General features: G+C 36.4%; 1 protein-coding gene across 2 annotated transcripts in view; it reads left to right on the forward strand.

The window, feature by feature from the left end:
* The window catches only part of NBAS (NBAS subunit of NRZ tethering complex), a 168376-nt gene that overhangs the window by 8814 nt on the left and 141853 nt on the right, over window positions 1-17709 (forward strand). For both annotated transcript variants that reach the window (XM_042884755.1, XM_042884765.1), the window contains exons 2-11: window positions 1159-1213; window positions 1842-1878; window positions 3340-3417; window positions 4480-4527; window positions 5700-5743; window positions 6902-7035; window positions 7699-7832; window positions 7943-8041; window positions 14799-14937; window positions 15926-15991. In XM_042884755.1, coding sequence (XP_042740689.1) covers window positions 1159-1213; window positions 1842-1878; window positions 3340-3417; window positions 4480-4527; window positions 5700-5743; window positions 6902-7035; window positions 7699-7832; window positions 7943-8041; window positions 14799-14937; window positions 15926-15991 — 834 coding nt within the window. The remainder of the gene's footprint in view (window positions 1-1158; window positions 1214-1841; window positions 1879-3339; window positions 3418-4479; window positions 4528-5699; window positions 5744-6901; window positions 7036-7698; window positions 7833-7942; window positions 8042-14798; window positions 14938-15925; window positions 15992-17709) is intronic.

Below are 17709 nucleotides of genomic sequence, written 5' to 3' on the forward strand. Positions count from 1 at the left end.
GGGGGGGGCGCTCTCTTGCTGCCTGGCAGTGGGTGCTGGAGGGTGCTTTCCTAGCCGTTCCAACCTTTTCAGGTTTGACTCGGTCCCGGGAACTCTCTCTCTTATCTTGTCTGATTTATTAATCTCAATTTCAATTAAATTGTATATATTGTGTTATCTTGTATTCCAATATTATAGTAAAATAAGTTTTCCTCCATAGATTGTTGCCGCTGCTCTTTTCCTCCCTTCCTTCGTTCCCATTTTTTGTGGGACTGCGGTGGGGGGGGGAGGGCAGAGGCCTGTCGCCCCTGTCACGGACATAGATTGATCTGGTCAACTCCGTGACACCTACTATAGTACTCAATTTGTGATGCTCTAATATTTTATGTAGAAAAATACAGGCATGATGTTTTTTATTTTGCAAGTTTGCATGTGATGCATTCCTTAGTGATTGTCTTTATCTGTTTTTCCTACTTCCTTGTTAGCAAATAACTGTACCTCTTTTTATAGCTAGGAATATACATCCTATGTTGTTTCATGTTTGATTTTTTTCTGTTTGGAGAGTGCTATGCAAATGAAAGAAGTTTGGTCCTCCCATCTACAAAAGTAGAGCAAAAGTGCTGGAAGGGCTACGTGAGACTATTGAGTAGTGTGATGAGCTAAATGGCTGCATTGCCTAGTACAAATTGATGCTTAAAGTTTTACTTCAGATGCTACTTTTTAAAATGCATTTCTGAAACTTGAATAAGACGGTTTTTATGTAGTTTAGCAGTTACATTTTAAGGCAGGTTGCTGAACACCAATTGCTTTTTCTGGGGATTACAGTTCAATATAGCATTCATATGGCATAGAAAGAATATTTTGTAATGTAATACCTTACAGGAGAATGTAGTCAGAAATCAGTTTCTTTTGTTACTACCCAAAGACCACAGCAAAGCTAAATCAATAGGTAATTTGTAGTAAATTTTGTTTATTACAGTGTGACAGTGAAAATACTTGATTCTATAGTCTGTTTTAGCTTATGCAGCTAAATTGCTATATGAAGTGGCTAGTAATTGAGATACATAAGGAACTTGTAGGCTAGTAGGCAGCTTATGTTCAATCACAGAAGGAATGCTTGAATGCAATATTTAAGTGACAAAGTATATCAGAGTTTGACCGTTATTCTTATAATTGCAGCCGAGAGGCAACAGAAAACATGGTGCATCATTTATCATCACTAGAGCAATTACAGGTAAATATGATTTGCTTTTATGTGTATGAATCATGAGAATGATATGTGAATTGCTTGTAAAATTTGCAATTTCTGCTCCTTGGAGTGGGTAGTATAATGAAAATAGAGTGAAAGATTTGTTTTCAGAAATATGTTTTTTGTTTAGCAGTATTGCTGTGTATTATTTGTGTATTATTTTTGTGAACTTTCTTGCCTCTATTAGCTTAGTGGGTCAAACTAGAAAAACATGCATCTATGAAGCTTAGTAGTTCTGTTATATTTTGCAAAAAATGTTTTTTCCCTTAATCAGCTCTTGCTTTGGCTATTTGCTATTTATGGAATTAAAAGGAAAATTTATGTTGTCATCATTGCCAATTTAGCTCTTGATTTATGTGGTAATTAAGTTGCACTTTCATCTTCAGGCATTTCTCTTAGAATTAACAAAAGTATATTTTGTTCTGGTTGTTTTTTTTTTTTTTTCTTTGAGGTTTGCTTTTACTTAAATATTCATTAACCAAGAATAGAGACTTTTTCACCAGAGACTTTTTCTTTTGTGGTAATGTGTGAAATTCTATGTACAGTAAGCTAGGGAATATCTTAAAACACTCAGAGGTGTTTCCATTCATTCCATTCCTTTCTTTTTTTGTAGGGCCTGCATTGCTTTTGCTTCGATATATTTGGTACAGGTACGTTTCAACATAATATTTAGTCTCGTTTTTAGGCGATTTAATGTCTTCTTGATTTTGATGGAAAATTACTTTTAATGATAGTAAAACTGAACACTGGTTAGAATATTGTCTTCATAAACTGAAGTTGAAAACAACTTTTTCATCTGAAACCTGTCTAGAAAATGAAGTATATGCTAGTTTGACTTATTTTTCAGAAGTCTAAATAAACTTGCAGTTGGGTCATCATCTTTATTAAAAAAAAAAAAAGTATTTATCCTCCCCACTCCCAACTGAGATACTGCAAGTGGAGTTGTTGTTTAAGCCTTGATGGCGATTATGATGGTGTGATACGTTCTATGTCTATTGAAGTTATAACTCAAATTCCTTTTTTCTTTTTTAAATTCAAAATGACTTCTAACTGTGTGAGCAATGCTCACACCTTTTACAAATCTATCTTCTGCTTAAAAAGCACTTAAATGATCCCGGTTAAAAAATATATGTATTGGAATAAATACAGCATCCCTGGAGAATTGCAGCTCTATGGTTATACCACTTTCTTGACGCCCTTTGCATGTTTGAAGATACCGGTTCTCTCTTTTTAGGGGCATCCTACTGTTTTTGGGAGTATAGAAAGGGACATTTATTTTTGATCCCTGTGAAACAGTACTGTAGTTTTAAGTTAGCAGGCAATGCAACTTTCCCTATTTCTGGTGTTCTAGTTTATTTTGTCTTTTTTGTTTGTGTTAATGGGCTCCATGCTGTCACACAAGTGTAGTCACAAGGATTTTCTTTACACCAGTAGTCGTATTGAAAATCTGTTTTCTGGTCTTTGAAATTGGTTCTAGTTGCCATTTTCTTACATGGAATAAATATGATTAGAAAGGAAGAATTGAAAAAGGGAGGTTAACGTTAAACTCACATCAGGTTTCTTAAGACTCTTTCTGTCTGCCCGGTCTGTTCCAGCGCTTTACTTCATGGCAAGTTTTTTTTTTTTTTTTTTTTTTTTTTTAACTTTATATCAGCTTCAGACCTCCTCTGTTTTTACTGATCGCTGTTTCTTGCACTTCTGCCATGCATCTCAGTGACTTTCCTTAGCAACCTTGTAGGTATCAGAGGGCTTTGGTAAGTCCTTTCTGAAGCCTTTTCCTTTCTGAGCTAAACAAGTACAATTCCTTCAGCCTTTCCTTATGGAGCAAGTACTTCAGTCCCTCGACCATCTTGGTTGCCCATGAGCTTATTGGTGTTCTCATAACTTACTACTGATCATTCTGAAGATGTGGCTTTGATTCTGTTAATCCAGCTGATGATGTTGTTAACCTTTGTCACTGGCAGTGTATGTTGGTTATTCATACCTATCTGCTAAAGTGTCCCGGATGGTTGATGGTTGCTTTAAAAGTACATCACCTGGCTTGTGTATCTCAAGTACTGCTAGGTGTATGTTCTGAATAAGGCTAATGCTTTTTTTTTCTTTTTTTTCAGCCCTGCTAAGTTTTCTTTACCATCTGGACTGGTTCGTCTAGTTAATAAGCAGATCAACTGGCACTTAGTGCTTTCAAGGTAACCAGGTTGTGTACTTATATGCTTTTCTGTTTTGGGCGGTAGTGAATGTACTGATGCTTTCCACCCTGCCCACATGGCAACAGCACTGAGTTAATAACTAATTAAAGAAATGCTACTCTCTCCGGTTGAGAGAAGTGCTGGAGGCTTTTGCAGGCAGCTTTGGGAAAAGAAAGGTCAGTCTGCTGTCCAGGGGCTTTTAATGCATCTCTGACTCGTCTGAATATTCTTTTAGCTTTTGAACTAAGTAGCTTGCAGTGTGAATATGCTCCCAGAAGAAGGATTACAGCTTGAGTTTCATCAGTTAGGGACTTAAAACTTGCAGTTTATGTAATAGAAATTGCTTATTTTAACATTAAGAGATAGGGAGTGCATACTGTCAAGATCCATCTGTTATTGTATGTCCAGGGATGAAGTGAGAGTTCAAAGGTACAGTGATTCCAAAGCAATTTTAGAAACAGCAGAGAAATCATTGGCTTAAAAAAAAAAAAAAAAAAAAAAAAAAAAAAAAGCATCAACATGGACAGAAATTTGTTCAACGACATGGAAGTAGAATGGAATATTTTAACTTATTTCGTTTCACTAATTACTATCAGTGATTGAGCAAGAGTTCTGTAAACAATACAGAGCAGATGGTGATGGTGACTTTTTGAGGGGAGTGGAGATCCTTTTGGTGTGTAGCATGCCAGTTGCAGTGATGTATGTTAGGTACAAAGGCCTGTTCCTAAGGAGATAACCTGACTTACTCATGTATGATGGCTGTTTATGCCAGATAAAGCAGTGCATAGTTTTGGGCATTGCTGCTATAAATGATAAGAAACATCTGATTTTGACCTTCCTTGCAGCAAGATTATAGGCATTATTTCTATGTTATTAGTGCTACTATTGAATACTGTGACAGAAATATTTCAGAGACATGAAGGGAATTTTATTAAGATACTTCTTTGTTTAAAAGTTTGGGAAATTTGTATCTAACTGTGCAGAACAGCAGCTAAAGCTCTCATCAACATTTTGCGAGAACTGGGTTTTGACGAATTTTCATGCCCTTATCTTCCTCTTCAGCAATGGTAAACTGTTGGCAGTTGTGCAAGACCAGCGTGTAGAAATCAGGTAAGTTTAGATTGTGTTGTTTCATAACCACAGTTGTGGAGTTCTGAGACAGTGTTTCTACTGATTTGCTAACCAGAGTTTTAAATACCTTTTTGTTCTTTTAGAATGCTGTCTATGTTCCGAAATTAATTTTCGGGATACTCTTAAAATATGTTATTGCTTAGAAAGCAAAAGCCATCTGTTTCTTAGTCTTGGCCATTCGTGATTTTAAAAACAAACAGTTCATGCTCCCTGCCCCTCATCAGCAATTACAAAAGTTACAGATAAAAACTTTTGTAGGGTGTTTTTTTTTTTTTTTCTTAATTTTTATATATATTTTTAAGATATATAAGAAAACTGTTAAGGTGTTTCAGACTACTAAGCCCAATTTGTGGTCTCCTAGTCTTTGCCTTTCAATTCCCCTTTCAAGTCATTATGTGAGAACGAAACTTCTCTCATAAGAAGTGTGACAAGGAGATATTGTTCTACTTCTCTGTAGAATAGCTGGCTTTACCTTACATTACAAATAATATGAATTGCCGTAAAGACTCATGCTTTCCTTTTTCTTTCCGTTCCCTAAAAACACGCTTTCTTTTGCCAGTTCAAGAACACATTTAGCTGTAGTACAGGTCTTGATTGAGTGTGTTTACTTGCTTCACAAAAATCCATTTGCTAGAAGGTCAGACCTTCAATTTATATGTAAAAGAAGCAGCTATATGAAAATTGTTCAATCAGAAGTGGAGCGAACACCATAAATGTCAACTTATAAACTATAGAATAAATCTTGTGTTTCAACTGTGTTATTGTAACTATATTCTTGCTTTTTTTTAAAAAAAAAAAAAAAAATTGTCACTTAGAGAATACTGACTAGTTAAAGAAAAAAACTTTCTGCAGCATTTCAGAACCTCAGCATTTATTTTGAACAGCATTACTGCTAAATGGGAATATTATTTTTTTATAGTCCGAAAGTGGGGTTTCTAAAGCAGTATTGTAACTGAAACTAGCTGCTTAAGGGTTGAAGACTACTATCTGTCTTTTGAACTAGTAGTTAAGTATATGCAGGCCTTTGAATTTTACACCTGTGGTATTTTTATAGCTTTTTGTATACTCTGGAAAATGGAGTAAGTATAGGGTTTTTTTTTCTTCTTTTTTTAATTTTATATATAATATCAATCATAAGATGTATTCTGCAGGTCTGCAAAAGATGATTTTGGATCCACAGTTGGAATATGCCAAGGTATAGAATACAGCAACTTCTGCACCATTACTTCATGTCATCATTGTTGTTTATTTGTGTATTGCTAAGTGGTAATGTTGCTTTACTAACTTCTTAACAACATTCAATGGAATCTCTTAATATTTTCACTTTTTTTATTAGCTCTGTTTCTCTCTACATTGGTTCTCTTCATTATAGTAAGCATACAGTACCTGAAATGAAATGGTAGTTAAATTAACGGATTTTGGAGGCTTGCTTGTTTGTTTTTGTTTTCCTCCTACAAGATAAGTTTGTAATGCTGATGGGTGTCCTGCCAGTTTTTGATATAGATGGGGCTTTTTTTTTTTTTTTAATTTACTTAAGTGATTTTAGTTCCCTTTTTCTTTCTGATCTCTATCTCCTGACATAGCAGATAATACTTTCCAAAGAAGGTGGATGAGTGATGATCTGTCAGGAGATGACTGTCTTTAGGCTAGAAATTCCAAACCATAGAAGTCGCTCTTTACAACTTTTTAACGTTCACTTAAATTGCTCTTTTTACTTATTTTAATCAAATACGAATTTCTCTGCCACCTGAAAAAGTGCAGTAGGGTTCAATAGGCTTGATGGATCGTAGAATCATAGAACCCTTAGAGTTGGAAGAGACCTTTAAAGGTCATCTAGTCCAACTCTCCTGCAAGGAATGGGGAGTGGTTTTGGTTGGAAGGAGTCCTTACAGATCTTTGAGTCCTGATAGAGTGGAATAGGCTGTTTACAGTAAATTGCCACCTTCTTGCTGGTTGACCAGACTGAGTACTTGCTTTTAGGAAGTAGTATATACAGCTAATAAAACTGTTGCAGTATTGTGGTAACAAGATCTGCTACTAGTATTAATTTTTTGGTAATTGTAGACATAATTAAACGTTTTTTAAAATCTGTTTCTCTTACGTCTTTTGTTGCTTGTAGGGAGGGAAGAAAACTGACAACAATAAAATCTTTATAAGACTTGGTTTATGCAAGGGGGAATACATGAACAAGGTAAAGACAGTTAGTAATGGCAGGCAGTGGCCTGTCCACTGTGGACATTTTTGTTGTGATTCACACTGTGGCCATTGGCTAGTGAAGATCAGCTGTGTGTAGATGACAGTGCTGACAAGAAACTATTTCAAATTTTAAGAATGTTTTTCCTTTTTTCTGTAGTGCCAAAAGATCCTAACCCTCAGTGGAGGCGAGTTGCGTGGAGTCACGACTGTACATTACTTGCTTATGCTGAGAGCGCTGGAACAGTAAGAGTGTTTGACCTAATGGGTAGTGAGCTTTTGGTCATTTCACCGGTAAGTAGTCTTCCATTAAAATATGATGACCGTGTATAGATACATTATGTAATGTTTATCATATGATGGCTATACTATAGCTAACTAACATTAAGTCATGTAGAATGTGCAAAGTGTGTTCTTTGTGCTGTGGTACTTAGTGAGATCGTTCATTTCTTTTGGCCAGAATTGTGGTAGTTTCAGTGGATTTTGGAAGTATAGATTTAGATTTAGTATAGATTTGTACTTAACATGTGTGCAAATGATTAAGTTTTGTAATAGTAGATTGGAGATTGGCAGTTTATAGGCAGATTGAGTTAAAATCAAGAAAATATTGCTACTAGAGCAACATGATACTTTTTTTTTTCTGCTTTCAGATGAGAGCATATAATTGCAATTGGCTTGCCTGGCAGAATATATTTTGCGTTTTATGTATACAAGAGGAGAGTATTCCTTAGCGTATTATCTTTCTGGACATTATTCGTAACGTATTTTAAAATCAAGATTAAAGAAAGCTTAGTTCGTTACTAATGTAAATTATGAAACTTTAGCTTTGTGGATACATTTTCATAGAAGTAATACATTTTTTTCCCTCAAAATAACCAACGTGTGTGTTTTTTTGTTTTTCTTCCCTTCCTCTCTCTATCCTTCTTACTCTGCATCTGTCTACATTTTTGGGTAAAGACAGCAAGTTTTCCAGGAGATCTGAGTTATGCTATTGCTGGACTGATCTTTCTAGAATACAAAGCAAGTGCTCAATGGTCAGCTGAACTACTTGTCATTAATTATCGTGGAGAATTGAGAAGTTACCTTGTAAGGTAAGCATAAGTTTTGTCTTACTTCGATAACTTTAAAACAGTTCTTTTACTCTGTAAAGAACATAAATCTGCATTTTTTATATATATATATTTTCCTTCCCTATATTCAGTGTTGGAACAAATCAGAGCTTCCAAGAAAGTCATAGTTTCAGCTTTAGTAGCCATTATACCCATGGAATAAATACTGTCATTTACCATCCTGGTCATAGGTAAGTGTTGTCTTTGTTACCTTCCAATAACAGAAAATCGATAAACAAAAGTGGCAAAATAAAGAATGAAGTGTGGTGCATGTATTTAAAAAGGAGAGAAGGGGTGTCTATTTAAATATTGGTGCTTAATGAATTGGCAGTGACAACTTGTTCGTTGTGTGTGTGTGTGTGTGTACAAATACTAAGGGAAATACGCTTTCTTGAATGATGGTGGAATTAGAGGCATTAGAACAAGTGGCATCTAGCATGCTGGGAAATCCAGAAGAATCCTTTATAGACAGGTTTAGGTTATCATGCCTTTAGTACTAAAGAATATTCACTAAGATTAAGGTCTAAATAGGAATGTGATTTAAAGAGAGGTTTTCTTCTTGCATGCTTTTTTAAAGCGTTTTTTTTTTTTTCTTAACCAGTGAGGATTGCTTCTTTTTCATTCCCCAGCCAACCAATAAAAAACAAAAACAAAACCAACACCAAAAAAAACAAGACCTGACCTCAGAATCAGATTCTTTCAAGTGAGCCTTTTCTGTTAATTTGCAGTTAATTATAATACCAGTAGGTAAATGTGAAACTATGAAGTCATGAGCTGTTTAGGCCTTAACTTCAATTATTTCCAGTTTTTGGCAGAAACATTCTTAACACATGTCCTAGAGGACTCTCTCTGAAAGTCTTGCAGTATGGCTTTTTTAGTGAAACTGCAGTTTAGGTGTAGAGAAAACAGCAGGGGAAACATGACTGAGGTATTTTCCTTGGTAACCTGAGTCTCTTCATCTGTGTATTTTCATTCTTCAAGAACAATTGATTTCATTTATCAAATATAGCACTTGGATTTAAGGAGAGAAAAATCAAGCTGTGCCCTTTATATCTCCCTTGTACTAGCAGCATTTTTAGAGTGTCAGAAATAGCTTCAAAAGATGTTTCTGAATTTCATGTGGTTAAGAGCTAGAGTATAAGTTTTTGTTCTTTTCTCTCAGAATTTGATTTTGCACTTGGATAGCCTTTTTTCCCTTTCTGACTTTGGTATTTGGAGTGGTTTTGTGATGCTTTTTCTCTGTTAGTAACATATTGGGCACTGATACCACATCTTAGGCTGCCATTCAGTCTACCTCTGCTTTTGAACCAGAAGTAGTTGGAATAGAGCCTGGTTACGCAATTACTGTGGTTGAAAATATCACTACCATTTTTATATCTCTTTGTTATGTATCGAGATAATTTCAGCATCTTATCTTTTTGATTATAAGAACTTTTATAGTACAAGAAAAGTATCTAGAACTATTAGGATTGAATTCACCGGTGCAGGGTTACATCTCTGCATTGTTTTAAACTGAAATTAGTCTTGGCTATGGAATACTAGGAGAAACCTCACTGATTTAGAAACGCATTATTTTGTGTTAAATGAACTGTCTAACCTACCTTTAGGAAAAACTGGTTATTGACAAGAACTAATGTTCTTCCAGCTTATTACTTTAAAAGATTAATTTTGAATGTAGTTACCTCTTTCCACCTGTTATCTAGTAATTCCACACAGTTGATACTCAGTATACTAACTCGAGAGTTTGATGTATAGGTTATGGAGTTCTCTTAGCACTCTGACCAGACTACAGAACCAATTCATTCTTTTCTTGTTCAGATCAAGCTTAATGGTTCCTAACATATAGAGGATGTTTCAGTGGGAATTATATCGGATTCTGTAGGAAAACTTAAAACAGTAGTTCTTGAGAAGAAGTGTCTTGAGTTTCACTGCTGTTGAAAAAATGTAGGATACTTTTAAATGCTTGAATGTTTGCATTCTCGTATAGACTAGTCTTCATTTATGATGAAATTTACGGTGCTCTTCAGTTGGTAAAATGTATGTATCTGCTTCAGTGTGAGATCTCTGTAGTTGCTAACGGGAGTTCAATCACCTTGCTTATTTTGTGTATCTTAATTTTGAGTTGAATACCTACTACAGGGTTATCTGCAATTTCTACAGAAGATTTCTGATGTTAGAGCCTAAAATGTGTGATAGCTATGGAAGATTAAGGTTTTAGATTCAGTTGAAACTTTTGCTTTTTTTTTTTTTTTTTTTTTTTTGTACCAAAATTGATGAGTGAAGAGTAGTGGAGAAGTCTCAAGTTTTTCTTGATTGCCTTAATTGAACTTGCTGTCCTTGAGACCAATAGTATGCTAGTTATCTTTAGCCTAACTTTATAAAACAGAGTACAGTTGAGATATATAAGGGCAGACAGCTTTTTGAGACTGAAAGGTCCTTTGCTGGGCTTGCTCCAGTATCACGTCTATGTCTGCTCTACCGGAGATGTTAAGAGTTGGATCCAGCAATCCAGATTGTATCTAACATGTGCTAGCCAGATGGGAAGGATCATTTCTCCCAGCATACTGAGAGTGATTTTTTCCTCATGCAGTCTAAGATGGATTAGGCCTCCTTTGCTGCAAGGGCACATTGATGGTTTGTAGTCATCTTGTTCATCAGGACTCCCCACATACTCTTTTGGAAAGCTGTCTTCCAACAGAACAGTCTGTTCTGTTCTGTCCAGTTATCATAGGCATGTATGGCTGTTCCTCCCATGGTGCAGTCTTTGCGCTTTCCTTTTTTGAATTTCCTGAGACTTTTACTGGCCCATCTTTCCAACTTATTGAGTTCACTCTGATCATAACACAGTCATCTGGTGTATGAACCCCTTACCCAGTTCTGTCATAACATATTCCCTTTGAGGGCATTACTGAGTAAGTGTCAGTTATTAAATTAACATTGCTTTGTGGCTCATCAGGAGTGGCCTCAGCCTCTAGCTTGTATAGGAAATCAAGTATTTGGTGTGGAAAAAGTAGTGCTTTGTATTTTTGGGGGTGAGGGAATTGTTGGCATAGTATTTTCTTCAGATTGGGACTAACTTAAAAAATACCCCTTTCCCCCCAAAAAACACCAAAAAACCAAAAATCAACAACCCAGAAAAACCATCCCCTTTCCCATTGCGATTTCCAGCCTACCTGTCAAGTCTTGTTATTTCGGAGTCATCTCCTGTCTAGTCTTGAAAAAATAATTGGTAAACAAGGCCAGATCTTTGAGCCTCTCAGGAGTACTTTTCATTTTCTTTCGATGCCAGTTGTGTTATTCATCTTAATAGTTTCTGCCCCCGCTGCTGCGTTTTGCTCTCTGAAAAGCTTTTTAAAATTTTAAGTACCTGCTGTGATGATGAATTTCTCTGCAGTCCTGGGAGAAGGCGTTTTGTCTCGAGGTTGTGTGTTTTGTGTGTGTCTAAACTGATATGACATCTTAATTCCAGCTGTCACTAAGTTTCGTTTATCCTAAAAGATACTTTTGAATTATAAATATGTTGCACTGTATGTGACAGTTTTTCCAAAATTTCTTTGGAAAGATTTAGCTTGATGGAGTTTTTGAGAGCAAATCCAGGCAGTTTTGGAGCCAGTGCTGTCACTATTATTGACAGTTCTTCTCTTGGTCTTTCTGCTACTGTTTGTTTCTGAGTCACTTCTGGTGCTGTGCAGTCAATTGTGATTGAATTTTAGTTCCTGCTTTTACTGAAGTTTTTAACTGAGTGGCGTGTTGCAGTGAAAGCTGGTTGTTATGGAAGAATGTAGATGCCTGTGGATGGACAAGACTACAGATAAATTAATTTTCCAGAGAATTATGCCTGCTGTCTTTTGGTTATTAAGAACTGACAGCTCAGTTGTGGTGATCTCATGAAAGAGATGCAGATGCATGTGAAACTTTCTTCCATGATTTCATAAGAAAGAAGGGTGGTGAGGAGAGTAGGAAACTTTTAAGGAATCACTTCATATGTAGTGATCTATGTAATATTGATTTTTCCCAACATTTTTCAGAGTCGTAAAACACAACTTTGTGTTCACTGATACTAGGCTGTGTGCTCAGATGTGAGTATGCCAGTGTGTTTATTCTTGGCCAGATAAAATGGACATTACCCTGTTGTAGGACGATTGAATATTTTGTCCTAAAACTTAATAGAGCTGTTAGGAGGAATTTAGGAATTTCAGGTGGTACCATGTTTCAGTTGAAGGGTTTTTTTCTTGAGTTTTTTTTTTTTTTTTTTTTTTTTTAATAAATTCCTTGTTTTTAACTGAAGTTCTTTAGAAAAACCATGTCATGTCTAGGCCATGTTTTTGTATGAGTTGGGGGCAGTCCTTCCCCTCCTTGATGAGAGGCAGCATGTCAGCCTGCAGTGGTAAAAGTGTGGGAAATGTGGGAAAGTCATAGAAAGGAAATGCAGGGAACAGGGGAAACAAAGACGTGCAGGAGAGATGAATGGATTAAGTGTATGACATTTAGTCTGTGAATTGTTCTCTTTTCAATGGGCACTTCAGTAATCAGTTTTAGTCTACCAGAAATACTCATACTGTACATGTCCATTAAATCAATACTCATTCTAGTGCCCTGAAGAGTAAGTTATAAAGAGATTTATTTAAACTGGGTGTCTTGTCATGAAATACACAGAGAGCTTCTTCACTTTTGTGCCAGATACTATTCAGTTGTCTGGGCAGCTAAAATTAGATGTTTTTGTACAATGATCACAGAATCACAGAATTGTAGGGGTTGGAAGGGACCTCCTGAGATCGAGTCCAACCCCCCTGCCAAAGCAGGTTCCCTACACCAGATCACACAAGTAGGTGTCCAGGCAGGTCTTGAACATCTCCAGAGAAGGAGACTCCACCACCTCCCTGGGCAGCCTGTTCCAGTGCTCCGTCACCTCACTGTAAAGAAGTTCTTGCGCATGTTTGTGCAGAACTTCCTATGCTGCAGTTTCCAGCCGTTTCCCCTTGTCCTGTCTCCACTCACCACTGAAAAGAGTCCGGCCTCGCCATTCTGCCCCCCACACCTTAGATATTTATAGACCTGGATCAGGTCCCCTCTCAGTCTTCTTTTCTCAAGGCTGAACAGACCCAGTTCACTCAGCCTTTCCTCATAGGAGAGATGCTCCAGGCCCTTCACCATCTTTGTGGCCCTCCGCTGGACTCTTTCCAAGAGATCCCTGTCTTTTTTTGTACTGGGGAGCCCAGAACTGGACGCAGTGCTCCAGATGAGGTCTTACCAGGGCAGAGTAGAGGGGGAGGATCACCTCCTTTGACCTGCTGGCCACGCTCTTTTTAATGCACCCCAATAAGCCATTGGCCTTTTTGGCCACAAGGGCACACTGCTGGCTCATGATATCAAATTACTGTCTGTTATTTAGCAGGGCTGTAGCAGAGTTTTTTGTTAGTGAGATGCAGCATCACTTTTTATTTCTTAATTTATTTTGAAATTGATTGAAACAGTGTGCGATTGCTATATGAGCTTCAGCCACTAGGTGGTAGAATATTTCTAGAGTAACTCACACTTGGATAGAGGAGCATTCTCTAAGCTCAATTTCTGGCTTTTCAATCTATGCCTTTTTTTTTTTTTTTTTTTTTTTTTCAGATACTTTGCTTTTTGACGGCTTGTTCAATAAATTGATGCTTCCAAACAGATGTAAACCTCTGTTCTTAATTTCTTTGTCAAAGTAACTGTCAGTTAAATCTAAAACTGCTTGTTAATAAAGTAACAAAATAATAATTAATAAAGTAATAAAGGGCTTAGAGGGAAAATACTTTGATGTATTTTCATCATGACGGCTTTAGATCTAACATCTGGAAATGTTTTCAATGGACCTTTATAGCACTCTCTGTGCGCTGAAGTTGAAGAATTTTAAATATTCTACATTAACTGGAGGAAATACATTTACACGGGATGCTCTGAAAGTAAGACCTCTTTTTTTATTGCGTTAGCCCATGGCATCAGAGGCAGATGTTGTTGGTATGGCAGTAGGGGTTGAATCTTCCCACTGGTATTCCATTAATGTTTTGTTGCTGTGTGAGAGGTGGCAACAGAGGGGCAGGCTGACAAAATGGCATTCGACACGGAAGTGAATATGAACCAAAGATGTGTCACTGAATTCCTCCATGTGGAATTCATTGGAAATGAAATGTGGAAAATAATTGTGCCTGTGGACATGCATCAACTCTTGCTGAACGTTTATGGAGGTTGCACAGTGAGGTGATGGGTGGTGCACTTCGGGAGCGATGACAGCAGGTCACCTTCGCTGGTTCAAATTCTTATGAGCGTGGCGTGCAAGCTCTTGCTCATCACTGACGAAAATAGTGGTGACTGTTGAAAAGCAGTGTTTTGTAGCTGAGAATTTCCTCTATCAGATAGTATTATTGTGCTCGTTGTTGTGGCTTTTGTGGAAATAAGTAGGAGGCATTACTTTTAGAGTGACTTATGTAACAGATAGTGTGACTTCATTTCAAACTCGTTTTCTACCTCTTTCTGATGATTCTTTAACTAAAGGAGAAATAGCTTTTGTACCACTTATTACATTTCCATTTGTTCATACTTAAACTGAATGACTGGAATATTTTGTAAGCTTAAGTTGTTATTGATGTTAGTCTTTCAGCATAGCAGGGAACTGCAATTTATAACCATATATTTTATTTTAAATTGTGGGAGTTGTGCCTCATTTGGGGAAAATAAGACTGGTAATAGATGGAGATGAATAATAGAAATAACAGGAATTAATTAAAAAACTTTTCTGTGAATGAACATCCTGATGTTTAAATCTTTCTGGGACTGTTATAATATGCTGAAAGTTTCTTATTACCACAAGCAAACTGCTGTAGTTATGATTTAAAGTTAAAAAACAAACGAAAACAATGGCACAACATTTATGTGGCAGTATATGAAACCAATAATATGCTTTTGTATATTTTGTAGACTTTTGCTTGTAGGAGGCTGTGAAACAGATGAAGATGGAGTATCTAAAGCAACTGCTTGTGGGATATCTGCTTGGAGAGTTCTATCGGGATCTCCTCATTATAAACAGGTTACTAGTTATGAAGATGACATTAAAACAGTAAGTATATTTTCTCTTTTTAATTTTTTGGAGGGAATGATTATTGTAATTAACAGAGTTATCTAATGTTCACTATGCATCTGTCTGCTATTTTAAAGTTTTGGTGTGAATTTCTAATAATTTCTCTCTAGTATATATAATTTCTTTTTTTTCCCTGCAGGAAAAAATACTTTGAACTTCAAGTTTTTGATATCTTTTCTGTGGTTTTCAAAAAACTCAAAAGCCAACAACAAAACAACAAAAACACAAAACACAACAAATGTTCACTGTTAATTTAAAAAAAAAATTAAAAAATAACTTTATTTTTAACTTTTTTTTTAATTACTTCATAACAAAATGCAGTCTGAGGTAAATGTTTCAGTTTGTCTGATTCCTGACTTCATTTATTTCTAGTAGAAATAAATGTTTGATTTGGTAACAGCTATCATTTGCAAGTTTGCGAGGCACTGGCACAAAGCTATACTACAGTAGGTTCAGACTGAATATTAGAAAAAATTTCTTTACTGTGAGATTGGCTGAACACCAGAGTAGGTTTCCTAGGGAGGTGGTTGATGCCCCATCTCTGTCATTGTTCAAGAGACGTTTGGATAATGCCCTCTGTGGCATGCTCTAACTTTTGGTTAGCCCTGAAGTGGTCAGCCATTTGGACTTGATGGCCTTTGTAGGTCTCTTACGGCAGAACTATTCCATAAATACATGAAGTGAAATGAATTTACATTATACCAGGATGAATTCCTATATTTATTCTTGTATAAATATTAGTATGGAATTAATTAACCATTTCATTGTGAATGGCTAGTGTTTTTCTGCAGTATGATATATACACAGTGAAATAGGCAAAATTATTCTTGCTTTATTTTAAAATAGACAGCATAAGAAAGTTTAAAGAATTCTGTAAGCATGTTTTAATACTTTAGATTTGACTTATTTTTTTGGTGCATAAAACAATGTATGAGATTCATTTCTTGGTATGTTTCTGTTCCTACAGGCGCAGAGAAGAGGATTATTAAGGATTATGAATTTAAGATTTTACAGCAGACGGGGAACAGAACAGGTATTAAGGTCTAGATTTACCCAGAAATGTATTCTACTAACATAATTGTCTCTTAATGACTGCCTGAGAGATGGATCCGAAAGGAGTTTTTAATTTATACAACGAAAGAATTAATGTTTCTATGAAGCTTATAAAAAAAAAATAATAAGCTTTTAATTTTAAATGGAGTAGTTTCTCTGGATTTCTTGAAAATCCTATTAGTTCATCTGCTGAAGCTTGAATTCTGGGATTTCCAGCATGCTAGTAGGAACAAAGTCAGTGATGTAGAGCTCAGTTTTAAATACAAGCTTTCCTTCAAAGGGAAGGTGCAAAGAGCCACCCAAGTGCTTATTAATGAATATAATAAACATAGCATGTTAGGTAGATGCTCCAAAAGAAGAGATTTCATTGTGTTTTTTTTTTTTTTTTTTTTTTTTTCCAATGACGTAGCGTGAGGGGAGGAAAAAAAAAAATCAAAAACCAACCTTCTGCATTATTCCACTCCTATAAGAATATTAACAAAAATCCACTTAATTTACAGGCCTATGATTTTTGTACAGCATACCATGAATAATTAATATAAATGTATATAGGGAAAACAGACCCTTTTTTTTACTCTATGCAGGAGATACTATGGAAAGGTTTTCCTAAACAGCTCTAAGAGTTTAAGATGAGTCAAACTTATACTACAAGGGTGAAAATAGCAAAACTGAATCACAGAATGGCCAGGGTTGGAAGGGACCTCAAGGATCATGAATCTCCAACCCCTCTGTCGTATGCAGGGCCACCGTCCTCCACATTTAATACTAGACCAGGATGCCCAGAGCCACATCCAGCCTGGCCTTGAACACCTCAGGGACGGGGCATCCACAACCTCTCTGGGCAGCCTGTTCCAGCACCTCACCACTCTCTCTGTAAAGAACTTCCCCCTGACATCCAACCTAAATCTTCCGTCCCTCAACTTAAAACCATTTCCCCTTGTCCTGCTGTTATCAACCCTTTCAAAGAGTCGATTCCCTTCCTGTTGGTAGGCTCCCTGCAACTGGTTTTGAACAGTTTGAACGAACTTAACAAACAGACCCTGCATATGGGTCTTGGATTCCCCCTTCCCTTGAGGGAGTGAGTGTTAAAGTCTCATCACACTGAAATGCTGGTGTGTACTTTCTATGCTTCTAAAGCTTTGTGCACAGTAGTTTTGGCTTTCTTCTGCACACCTTCAGGGCTTTTTACTCTGTATCTGCATCACCTTCTGTTGTCCCTTGTTTGTGGTTTATTTGAAGCTTTTGTTTGGTTCACTCCTGTTTCCAATCAGAAATAAGCTTTCCCCCTGTGATTTATTTGCAAAGAAGAATCTATCTCCTTCTCTGCACTGTGTTCTCTGGAGAGAAAAATGGCTTGTATGGTGTCATATGGACTTTAGAAATAACCTTTGTAGATTTTTGAGATTTTAAGGCGAATGGTTTAAAGAAAAAACTGGTTGGTTGGTTGGATGGTGAAAACAGGTCTTTCTGAATATCTCTCAAGGGTAGAATGGGGAGAGATTTTATTTCCTTCACTGAAAACAAAAAAGACAAGGCTAGTGCTGTGCTAAACTTCATTTTCACTGCATTTGCTCATACTGAATTTAGAAACAAAAGCAGAGATAGTTATAACTGAATGTTTTAGTCAAATTTCTGTAATTATAGCTTAAATGCGGGAGATGCATTTTATATTCTTAGTAGGGAATTGGCAACAGTATT

Source organism: Lagopus leucura, unplaced genomic scaffold (assembly GCF_019238085.1).
Source record: "Lagopus leucura isolate 7727_CA_CO unplaced genomic scaffold, USGS_WTPT01 Super-Scaffold_73, whole genome shotgun sequence".
Taxonomy (NCBI): Eukaryota; Metazoa; Chordata; class Aves; order Galliformes; family Phasianidae; genus Lagopus; species Lagopus leucura.